Source organism: Fukomys damarensis, unplaced genomic scaffold, assembly GCF_012274545.1.
Source record: "Fukomys damarensis isolate Sample0158 unplaced genomic scaffold, DMR_v1.0_HiC HiC_scaffold_5, whole genome shotgun sequence".
NCBI lineage: Eukaryota > Metazoa > Chordata > Mammalia > Rodentia > Bathyergidae > Fukomys > Fukomys damarensis.
This window is the reverse complement of record NW_022900917.1, coordinates 6150197-6162725: the sequence shown is the minus strand read 5'-3', so window position 1 is coordinate 6162725 and position 12529 is coordinate 6150197. Positions and strand designations below refer to the sequence as shown.

The 12529-nt window shown below is 42.9% G+C and overlaps 1 protein-coding gene across 1 annotated transcript in view; it reads left to right on the top strand.

Moving 5' to 3' along the window:
• The first annotated feature begins 584 nt into the window (after positions 1-584).
• Positions 585-12529, top strand: part of Colec10 (collectin subfamily member 10) — a 35335-nt gene continuing 23390 nt past the window's right edge. The window contains exon 1 of the mRNA XM_010619513.2: positions 585-855. Within this exon, the coding sequence (XP_010617815.1) occupies positions 708-855 (148 nt within the window). The 5' untranslated portion in view covers positions 585-707. The remainder of the gene's footprint in view (positions 856-12529) is intronic.

Genomic DNA, 12529 nt, shown 5'->3' with positions numbered 1-12529 from the left:
TTTTCACACTTATTGCCAAACTGCTTTGCAAGCAAAAAGACCTGCCTGCTCTTTCCCTGTGGGTTTTAATCCAGGATGGCTGTGGGAGCAAGTGAAGGGCTGTGTCCTGGGGGCACTGGGAGCATCCGTGGCCTGCTGCCACATCATGTGATGGGTATCGCTTTACAGAAAGTCCAGAGCCACACACAGTGCTTGCGTAACCTGAGTGGAAATCTCTCCCTTTCACAATCCTGGAACCCAGCACAGAAATGCCATGGAAACTAATTGGTCAGCTCAAGCACAGAGCAAAAGCAGCTCTCTCCCCTCTGCTCTCGGGGGTGTCTCCACTGACCCACACACTTGAGTGTTTAGTTCGCAGATAGCTTTCAATAAACTGTTGTCACTTGAAAATAAACAGTCTGGACAGTGTATGGTGCATTTGAGATACTGAGAAAATAAACAATTGGGAGAATGCTCTCCTCTTGCCTTTGTAACCCTTTCTGGAATATGTGCTCCAGCTCTTTTCCTTTCTTCCTTGCGGCAGCACAACTTTTGGGGATTTTTTTTGTTTGTTTGTTTGGTACCGGGGATTGAACTCAAGTCCTTGTGTTAAGGAGGCAGGCTGCAGAACCATGAGCTAACACCCCCAGCAGTGGCAGAGCAGTTTAATTTAAAGAAAGCTCCTGATTTGGCATTCCTGGGAGATCCTTTTCTAAGGAGATGCAAAAATGAATGGCGCTGGAGTCTTGCTTCGAAGCAACCAGTTCATCCTCCTGCTGCTATTCCTCCTGCAAATTCAGAGTCTGGGTCTGGATATTGATGGTCGCCCGACCGCAGAAGTCTGTGCTGCCCACACCATTTCACCTGGACCCAAAGGTGAGGCAAGGACATCCACACTTCCGTATAGTCAATATGACCTCACCCCCATCTTTTAGCCCATCCTAACCGGTCAACCTTTTGTCCTCTCCCCTCCCATTTCCCTTTGATTTGGGAGAATCAGTAGTCTATTTCTTACTTAAAGCTATCCCTGGAAGTTAGGCAACACAAGGATGGGACAAGGTGCAACCCTGGGGGGAGAATCTGATGAAAGTCACCCAGGGTGGGGGGAAAGTCCCTCTCCCACGAGGCCCCAGAGGAAGATGCGCACTGAAGGCCTTCATCTGTTTCTATTCTTGGGTTGTTTTCCTTTTGTCCTTCCTCATATGGATTCCGGCAAAGTTACTTAGGCAAAAGGTCAATAAAGTAAAAATTAAATCTTAAGTAAACTTTTATTTCATAAGTGTTGGGCTCCTGGGTGCCGATAAAGAAGCTGGGAATTTCTATTGTTAAGGGTTGGAGTAGGATATAAATGAACATTTCTCTATTATTTAAAAGTAGTCTTTGAGGCCAAGTGCCTTTAGCTGAAAAATGATAGAATAGTGTAACGTGTTTCAAGTGGAGTCAAGGTCCAAGGTCCAAATATGCTTCAAGCAACTAGTTGATAAAAAAAAAAAAAATCTGTTTTCTTGTTTTCAGCTCTTACCCTTTTGCTCTGAAAGTGGTCACTGCACTGCAGACTGCTGCAGTCTGATTAGTAATTCATGCCATTTTTCCAGGCCATGAGGTTGAGGAATTGTAGCTGTTTAAAATTTTAAGTAGAAAAAATAAGTTCCTTCCAAATAAAATAAAAAATACATGGCTTGATTCTTGTCAGTTGTTTAAATGTGCATTGCTTAAAGTCCATGTCTTTTAATCAGTGAATTAATTTCCCCCTAAGATTGCAATCCAAGTTTTAACCTTTGATACTATAAAATAAATGCGGGGAGGAACAATGAGACCTCAGTGCTTCCAACTCATTTCTGGGGTGAACAAATGAATAATGCAAGGGCAAATGTTTAGAAAAGAAAGTTTATGTTAGAAAAAGTATTTACTTAAAACCATTGCCAGCGCTCCCACGGAGTGCAGGAAACTTCGTGTTGTGTCCACAGTGTTGTGGATGCTAAAACCGAATGTTTGCCTTAATTGTGCAAATGGGATCGTTGCAAGAAACTCCAACTTTCAAACTGAAAATGTTTGAGACACTGGGTAAAGTGTTGTTAAAATAGTATCCAAAATACAATGCTTTCAGTCTAACACTTCTATTCATGTCGATTTGGCTACCATGAGCTGAGCACTTATTATGGGTCAGGCAATATTTGGGGCACGACAGGTGCATTAGATAATATTAGCATCTGGAGAAATGGAAAGGTAAGGAATTCAGGAGGGGTATAGAGGGCAGAACAGGTTTTCTGAGAAGGCCCAAACTGAGTTGGGTCTTAGACATGATTCTTCCAGGCAGATGGGGGAAGAGCATGTTCCAAGGAATAGGCAGAGATCACAAAACAAGAACAGAAAATGTTTAGCATGCAATTGGGCAAAGGATCCCAGTGTTTGCTTTTGAGAAGTTGCAAAATGTAAGTCAAAATCCTAAATGCTTCCAAGATAAAGCCAAAGAATATACTTTAAAACTTTATGAAGCCACCCTATTTTATGATTTCCATCCATATTTAATATTTGTTGTACATCAGAAGGTGCCCACCTGCAGATGTCCTTGATGTCCACTAGGGGTCTTTTTCATTTTTGTTTTACGGTGCTAGGAATCGGACCCAGGGCCTTCGCATTGAGGTACACCCCCAGACCTTTTTTAACATTCCCTTTTCGAGACAGTTTCCTAAATCACTAAGTTGTCCAGACTGGGCCTGAACTTGGAACCCTCTTGCCTCTGCCTCCCAGAATGCTGTGTCACCTCACTCACCTCCGTCCACCACACATCTTCTCATCCTCATCTCTTCGCTTGCCCCAAAACCGACTTCCTCCCCGTTAGACATCACGCTATGATTTCAGACACTAGAATCCTCCTTAACTCTTCCCGATCCCATGTGGGACTAGGAGATGACCAGCTCGAGTTTGGCAGGAGGAAGATCTGAGAGCACTGGGGAAGGGGAAGAGTTGCTCTAGAACCCTGGGGTCTAGAACTAAGTCTGCTATGGACTCGGGTGCGATTCCCTCTTCATCCTCGGACCCTGGGGGCTTTGCATCCAACGCATCCCAAATTCCCTTCTGAGTGAAGAGATTCCGCGGTCCTGAAGTCCCAGCCATCATGCCAGGTGAGGAAGGTTTAAAGCTAGGACGCAGAGCCAATCGTAGGACTCGAATCTACTGATCAAGCTTGGAATGAGACGGCAAACTTCTGCGGTCGGCGCTCATTGCGCTGTTTAGCATCTGGCACATTTGCTGCTGCCTTTCCTCTGCTCTGGACACTGCATTAGGTGTTGCAGATACAGCAAGAACCATGTCTGGAACCCTCTCTCCAACATAAAGTACTGGGTACAGGATCTCATTCCTTCCTGAGTCCTCACAGCCCCTCTCTAGCCCCGAACAAGGCAGATTTATATATTTAGCTCTACAAAATGAAAAAAGCGTTGATGGCTAAGTGAAGATTTTTAAGAACTGGGTTGTAGTTTTTGTTCAACACATATTTTCCTTTGATCAAAGTCTTTATTTTTCCCCCTGGCTAAGCATCTCATTGCTGTATCCCTTAGCACTGTGGCACTGAGCTCAGAAATTTCTAGATATCGCCAGGCGTGGTGGCGCACACCTGTAATCCCAGCAATCAGGAGGCTGAGGCAGAAGGATCGCTGTGAGTTCGAGACCAGCCTGGGCTACATAGTGAGTTCCAAGCCAGTCTCAACTACATAGTGAGACCCTGTTTCAAAAAACCAAAAAAAAAAAAATCTGATATTCTAGGAAATAGGCAGTAAAAAGAATGTACTCTAAGTTCATTTAGGAGAGTGGAAACTAAATAAATTATTTAGAGTCGCAGATGAAAAGCATGAATCCTATCCAGTTATAGAATCTCTTGTCCAAATTACAGACATACTTTTTCCAGTATTTTATCCTAAGCTTGACTCATTGGAAAGAAAGGAAGTGGATTCCATCTGTCTGATCTTCAGCATGTTGTCATATCTGTGATTCAGCTTCTTTGTTTTTGGAATGGACCCTCAGCAGAGACTTGTCTTAAAAATAACATAAAATGGGGCTGGAGCTTTAGCTCAGTGGTTCTGCCACTTGCCTCGAAAGCCCAAGGTCCCAAGTTCGATCCCTGGTACCAAAAACAAAACAAACAAACAAAAAAAAACATAAAATGATCAATATAAATGTAAGTTGTATAGATGTCATAAAGACTTTTTCTCCCTATAGAGTAACAGTTTTGGAGATATTGTTCCAATTATCAAAACCATATTGTTTAAACACCAATTATTTTTCTTTCTGTGCCTCAATTTATTACTTTATTCTGCTTAGCTGGAAAAAAAAAAAAAGATGCTCTTGTTTTGATTTTTTTTCCCCCTACTTTGGTGGTTTCTTTTTTGCAATTGATGTGAAACTCTGACCTCTAGTGGTTTAACTCAAAAAGAACAATGCCAAGAAAGGAACTGAAAATTTAAGTGTTAAAGATAGTAAGAAATATTTGGGAAATGCTCTTTCAATTTTCAAGGAAATTTAAAATGTATTGTCTTATTCAATATCCACTTGCTGGATGTGGCAAGAATTTCTTAAGCATGAGGACACAAGCTCAGACAGGGCATTCAGGAGATAGAGTCAGTCAGCTTCAACTTGACCCCTGGCCTTCAGACTCTGGGGCTACTGTCATCCCATGGCATCCACTAGTTTACATGAGCTTTATACTGGCATGAAAAACATGCTCCATGGGCCACATTTTGGCGTAAGATCTGGGTAGGAAAATGCCTAAGAACATGGAGTTCGTGCAACCTTACAGCCCAACAGTTGCTTTGGACCCTAAAACGAGCTGAAAGAGAAGGCAAGTCTCCTCTTTAATCATTAACTTCAGTGTGTCATTGGTCCATTTGGAAAGTGATACTGTGTGCCCTGTTCCTTACTTTGGCTTCTGCTAGCCTCTTAGTTTAGGAGCTTTCTCCTTTCAATGATGTGTGTGTGTGTGTGTGTGTGTGTGTGTGTGTGTGTGTGTGTGTGGCCAAGAAGGGCCTTTCTAGCTGGCTTCTCCCCACTGACCCCATGTCACTGCAAACTGCTTTGTTCCCTAAACTTTTCTCTGAGCAAGTGGCCTTGTCTCTCATTCCTGCCTCAGGGCCAGGCTCTCTGTGTCCCCTCTGCCTGGCCCATCTTTACCTCCGCTCTTCCCAAGGATCCTTGCTTCTCCTCCTAGAAGTCTTAGCTCTGAGCCATTCGCACAGCACAGCTCTGCCTGCCTGCGCCCTCTGCTGTCCCTACAGACTTTTCCTGAAGGAGATTCTCTGGGTCTTCTTGCAGTCGGACCTGAAGTGCAAGCTTCATGAAAGCAAGCACAACTCTGTCCTTCTTGCTAAGTGTTTTTCCACGGCCTCAAGGACTTCCTGACTCTGACACTGTGCTTCGTGGGTGCTCAGTAATAATTGTTAATTAAATGAACCCAAATGTTCTAACATCTCCGATTTTAGCAGCAGTTCAGCTGATAAAATAACTTCAAAATATCCTCCATGTCCTGCAGCTCCTGAAAGTGTCACTCATATTCCCTATAAAGGACTGCTCCTGGGGGCCACTGTCATTGTGCCCCTTCTCCAGGAGCCAAAAGACCCTCCCAGCAGTGCCCTTGCTTTCCTCCTAAGTACAGTGGTGCCACCCTTCCCGGAACCCCATCTCAACCCAGCCCAGCCAAAAGCGGGCTGCAAACGCCTTCTGTAGGGAGAGGTTTTCACTGCTTCTGAGAATGCTATTGTCAAGGCCCTTCCTTGCCCTTTGTCCCAGAGCTGCAGGCACAGGTTAGAATTCACTGGTTAGATTTGGATTCTGGACACCAACCTGGATGACAATCCTTCCAACCGGCACACAAGCAGGGCTGCCTGGACTCCCGCTGGTGCTCGAAGATTCCACTGGGGACCATGGGAATCCGCACATGGAGCATACGTGTGCATTCCAAAGCACATGAGGCGTGCACAAGGCCTTTCCTCTTTACCAAGAGGCTGGGCCACAGGAAAGCTACGTACCCGTCTTCTGGGGCAATTTCTCAGCAAACCAGTTAGCCACAAGAAGATGGACTTCTCTGTGACCATCCGATACTTTCCCACCTCAGCTCTTTATCCTAGCAATGGACACAACTTGCGTTATTTCCCCCAGTACTTTCCCAACTCCAACACGAAGGTCTTCTTGCGACTGCCCTGAGTAGAAGGCCAGATAGCCTCAGGAATGCTGGGATCTCTCACATCAAATTGGAAGTCTTACCACCTGCAGGGTAATTTACAGAGATAATTTGGTGCCACCTCAGTTATTTTTGACTGTGTGAAAACTGAGGGTTAGGGAGGTGACATAACGCGTTCTAGGTCGCACGATTAGTAACTGGTGGCAGAGTTCCAGCTAGAACTCAGATTCCAGGTTCCTGGAAGGATGCCAAACCTCCACTATTATTACTTATTCTCACCTTTTATCACTCCTGTCCAGCATGAATTACCCTTCGGTCTTATGAATTAATGGCAGAAAAGGAATGCTGTGAAGTCAGTGTACAAACAAGCATGGCACAGAGCAGCTTGCACGCCATCTGCAGGTGTTAAGTTAAGCTGCCCATTCCTTTCTGCTGACTTTATCAGAGAGATTGAGCAAGCAGGCATATTCCTAAAACCTGCTCATTAATTGCCTTGATTCCTCAGACTGTTTCATTGTGCATTTTAATATGCATTTCATACATAAGGACAGACTAATATTTTTGCTCTCTTGGCATCTTTAACTTTGATATTCTTGTGTGTGGATGTTTGGGGCTGTTTGTTGTTTATTTGTTTTTCCTCTCCTGCATTTAGATAGAGGGCAAGGAAACATTTCAAGGCCAGGAAGGAAAGCATAAAACTCTAGTGTATCAAAGTGTGGATAGGGCCGGGGATTTAGCTCAGTGGTTCGGTGGCTTGCCTTGCAAGTGCAAGGACCTGAATTCAATCCCCGGTACCAAAAAAAAAGTGTGGATAAAAATAAACCAGGAGGTAGTGAATGGTAATGATGAAAATAATTATTTGCTTCATTTTAATGAGAGCATATTTTAACCTCCATTATTGATGGCCTCCACTCTCTTACAAAACTACTTGGCTATGTACCAGTTGCTAGTAGGGACCATAGTAACAGACCCTTGCATGTTAGCAAAAATCATGGGCATTGGAGACAAACATATATCATTTTGAATTTGAGCTCTGTCGTTTATCTAGTGATGTCACCTTAAGCCTTAATGTTCTCAAATTTAAAATGGTACATTAGTCACCTTTCTATGCCTGGGACAAAATACCTGACACCCACAACTTGCAAGACGAGAGGTTTATTTTGGATCACAGTTTTGAAGGGTTCAGTCCCTGGTCGACTGACTCTAAGGCAGAAACATCACTGCAAAGGGGCCTGCTGGTAGAAAGCTGCTCCCCTCGTGGTACCCAGAGGCACAGAGTATAAGAGCCAGAGGGAAAAGATGCCCTCCAAAGGTGGGCCCCAGTGACCCACCTCCTCCAACCAGACCCATCTCCTTACGGCCCCTTCAGCTGTGTGTGGATGGATGAATCCACTCACAGGCACAGCGCCCTGGATCCAACCACCTTCCAAAAGCCCCACCTTTGAGCATGTGAGACTTGAGACTTCCGGGTCACATTTTAGATCTAAACCACAACAAATGGGGATGAGGATACTGCCCGGCTCAAATACTTATTTTGAGAATTAAGACATGTTTAGCATAGAGCTGAGGCGCCATTACCCTTTTCAGTGTCTTCCACTGCTACTGCCTCTTCTCTCTCCACTTCCCTAAAGACAGGGCCCTAGACTGTAAAGGTGGCTTCCCAAATAGAAACCCACCGGAAAAGGGCACCACCTTCTGCTACTTCCTGCACTTCCCTATGTTTAGTCCCACATCAAAGTCAACTGCTATTCTTCAATAGCTTGTAAACTTGAGACCAGTATTTCTCTTCACTACTTACTTTTGTAGTTCTCAGAGAGAGACTAGAGTTCCCGGAACAACAACAGTATAAACACTTGTGGGACCAGAATAGGGTTTCGATGGGTCTTCAGGTGCATTAAACCAAAGTCTCAGCTTTCTTATTGGTGACAGGGATGTGGTAGCTGTGTGGGTGTGATAAGGAGTGAGCTAAGGCAGTGAAAGCCTTTAATGCACAGGGACAAGAATCTGTAAATGTGACTGCACTATGCATTACCAAACCCAAAGGAGAACGAGACTGTTTCCTGTACTTTTGTTGTTTTGCAAGAAATATTTCCCTTTAGCTAGTGTTTCTGCCCTACGTAGGCTGTGTTGGTGACACATAGAAGCCAGACACAAGTCATCGATCGCTTCCTGTCCTTATAGTTATGAAATTCTATTTGTAGAAACCTGATAGAATCATTTTATTCAGCCTCCCACTTCTTCTTATGACATTCCAACTCATATACAGTCTGGCTGCATCACACATACAGTCTGCAGTGGGTTACCGCTTTACAAAATTCTCAAAATTATCATTTATAGCATTCTGTGCTTTTAGAAAAGCAATATAAATATACACAATACAAATCTGATGTGCAGAAATCAGGTGAAGTAGCATGTAAATAATTTAATGCTTTTCATATTATGTATTGTGATTGTGCTTGATTCGCAAACTCTGGTGGTAGCCTGGTAGGTCTTTTGTGGCCGCTTGACAATACTTATACCTGTTAAACAAAGTGCATGCACACAAGACTCGAGAACTTAAAAAGTATTTTTTATATCGGCTGACATGCAGGGGTAATTGCCCTATTTTAAAGAGAAAGAAACTAAAGCACATTGCTGATTTGGCTTCTGAGTAGAAATACTTTGCCCCTTCCAGTTCTCTAACTATTGGGGAAAAAGCCCAGCAAACTCACTGATGAGAGGGGCTGCTATGGTCTGGAAAATTAGTCATATTTTATTGAGTTTATTGATACTTTTTAGGTATACAGTGCAGTTACACTCATCATTGGGATCTTGTACCTTTACATGACAGTTCTTGGTTCTCATTTAGTCATATTTTAATAAGAAAGCTTATGTGCATAGATGATGCAAAAGTTTTTGAAAAGATGATTCTTACTGCTCCCTGCATTCAAGAATTTCTCAATTCTCAGAGTCTTTTATTTGCCACTACTCAGCGAATGATAAGACATTGTAGGATTGAGCATAGTCAGAAGTATTTTTTGATAGTGTTGTTCTGTCTGGCCTGAGATGAACTGGTATTCAGACCAAAAAAATTGCTGTTCAGAGCCAAAGACTGCAACAGAGTCATTGCTGCCCCATTCAATCACATGCTGGGTGACCAAATGACAGGGCAACCAAAAGGAGGAGGCCCGCACATCCAGGGGAAAGTCAGGAATAAAGGGAGGTGGGCAGTTTGGCATCAGGCAAGTGTGAAGACCACACAGTGACCGGGAGACCCCAACACGCATAGAGGAAGAAGTCTGAGCTGGGGTCAGGGCACCTGCGTAGAGCTGATCTCCGGAGGGGCGAAGCTGGCCAGGCCACCAGAGGCTGTGGGACAGAGTCCACGCCAGGCGGTAGACACAGCAGATGCACGGAAATAAAGCTCACATGGGGGTGCAAAGGCAAGACCATGTTCTGCTGCCCTCAATCGGAGCATGCCTGAGATGATGTTTTATTTTTCAAAGTAAAGAGAGCTCCGATTTTGGTTAACAGGTGTAGAGTGATGTTTCTTATCTCCTTGTGTTCAGGAAAGGCAAGATCATACTAGTATTATTGTAATGCAGCCCGACTGTGGTAACTCGCAATGTGTTTCTGCTCTTCCTGAATCTTTAATATCTTAATTCTGAACAAATGAGTTTGTACAAAAACTAAAATATTTCACTGCTGCCAAAGTGTCTCTGATCGGATATAAAGCCTTTAGTATGAAAATCACTGCTTATCCTCTTACATCCTTTCTCGTCTTACTTTTAGAAATATAGAAATATGAGTGAGGAGTGAGAAGACACCTTTGCAGAGGAGAACAATATCGAAAAGTAAAGTTAAAGTCTCCTGACTTGTGTGCCATTGATCTCTCCAAGGATCGCCTTGTGAGATGGCCATAAGTCACACTGCAATTTCCCTGTCATAGCTCACACACTTTTAAGACCTCATTCAGTGTCTCCTAGGCACCAAACTCTTTGGGAGAGATCATACCCTGTCCAGCACGGTGCTGAACCCCTAAGACCCAACATTAAGCTTGGTAGAAATCCGGTAAATATTGGTTCAGAGTGAAAATCATCAAAGCATGTTCTGTGTATATACGAACTTACCACAAATGAAATACATCAGTGTACCCAATAAGAAAGGGAAAAAATGTATTCAGTGAGTAACAAGTGAGTAAATTGTGAAGCTTTACCCAACACTCAAGCACAGGATCTACACTTATCAAAACAATGTATACTCTAAGTAGTTGACAGTAATACAAACAGTTCAATAAGAATGTATTATTTAAACAATACTTCAAGCAGCAATGAGAAAGTAGTAGAAATAACGCACCAAATAGTGAATTACTAAAGAAATAATTCTGTCATCATATTCAGAGAAATGAGAAATTAGAAGAGAAGAGAAATTAGAAATTAACTTGAGGCAGGACTCAGGGAGATGAGAACCATCACCCATTTTACATTATTAATGATGTATTTTTTTAATTGCAAGAGTATTTCACCCTTCCTGTAACGTAGAACATGTATAAAGTTCTGCAAAAGAAAAATGTATAAAGAACAGCTAATAGTCTCTCTCTTCACCAGAAAGTCTTCAATTTCTGGGCCCAGTCCTTCTATGTAACCATCAGTAATACCTTGGTATAAATATTTTTGCATACATTTATTCTATTTATTTTTTCATATTCTACATAATATCATACTAGGCATATTATTCTGCAAGAAGAATTTTGCACACAGTGTGATTGTGGCACTTACTCCTTACCCAGATGCCTTCTCTAACTCATTATTTTCACTATCTGCATAAATGTGTTGTAACAATTATCTTTAATTTTAATTTCATGACAAATTTTCAGATTGTTTAGCATGTTTTTGTTTTTTCCACTACATTCTTGCACATAAAATTACTTTTACTGTCATTTCTATAAAATAAGTTCCTTAGGGTAAATTACAATGTTTACTTTTTATTTTAGTCATTGTTGACATATGATTTTCTGAGAGTGTAGCAATTTACATGGTCAGGGATGATGAACAGGAACATCTGACTCTGATGGTGAAATGGGATACAGAAATTTATATATGTGTGTTTCTCTGACTAACGTTCAGTCTTGGCATTTTTTCCATCTGTTATTTATTGCTTAAATATCTGTGCAATCTTTTTGTTTCATTTGTTGTCTTTTACTGCGAAGTCCTTTGTACATTAAGATTATAACTCTTTTTGTACGTTGCTGTGTTTGGTTTTTTTGCCTATCATTCATTTGTTTTTAAGCTTTGTATGTTTACATAGTATCTTTTACCATAGAAAAACTTAAAATTTCTCATGGGGTCAACCATGACTGTTTCTTTGGCTTCTTGCTGAGTGAAAGGAAAGAGCATACATCATTCGGTGCAGGCAGGGACTGGAAGACATGATGATGAATAAACAAGTTGGACAGGAGTACAAAGTGATGCAGTCAATGCCCCCCCCCACAAAAATACAATGGAGAAGTTCCCTTGATGCCAGTCTAAAAGCACACACACTAGACTAATTAGTTTGGATTCAGCAGATAAACACAGAGCTGTGAATCATTTTGAGTGGGGCAGTAGCATGATTGAAATGTGATTTTATAAAGATTAATTTGCAAGATGGTTTGGAAAGCGAAGTGAGACCCAAGGAAACCAGTATCCAAACAACTGTTTATTGAACAGACAATATTCTATGGACTTCGGATAGATCAACAGATTCAGCACCATGAAAACCATTTAGGAATCACCTGTAGGGAACAAAGATTAGGACCGGGGACAGGAAAAGGTAACATAATGTCAGTAGGAATGGGAGGAAAAAGAAAGGCTGGACACGGAGAAAATTAAGCATGGAGATGGCCACGAGGAAGAGAGTCATCCAAACAGGCTTAGGAACTGAGTCTGACAAATGACAGCAAGGAAGAAATATTGGTAGACTGTCGTGGTTTATATGTAGTTCCCCCCGCAAAAGCCTCCTGCACTCCTTGGCGGGGTGCTTTGGAGAGGCGGTTAGATCCTGAGGGACTAATCCGCTGACACTGGCGTTTGCGGATCAGTGTCCTGGTGGGAGGCAGAGCCGGGCAGAGCCGGGTCCCTGGGGCGTGGCCTGGGAGGACCCATCTCCCTCCCCACTGCCCTGGTCTCTCTTGCTTCCTGCCAGACACGAGCAAATCTGCACCAGACGCCCCACCGTGGGACCGGCCACCTGTGCATCTCTCCTCCTTTAATATGTTGGGGTCAGGCACTGAGCTCCGGTGACAAGATATAACTAGGATGGAGGCAAAGGTAAAATAGGAGAGGAAACAAAAATAGGGGATGCAGGCTAGTGGTGGGGGCGGTCTTCTTTGCCCAGCCGTACCAGATGGTGAGACCGCAG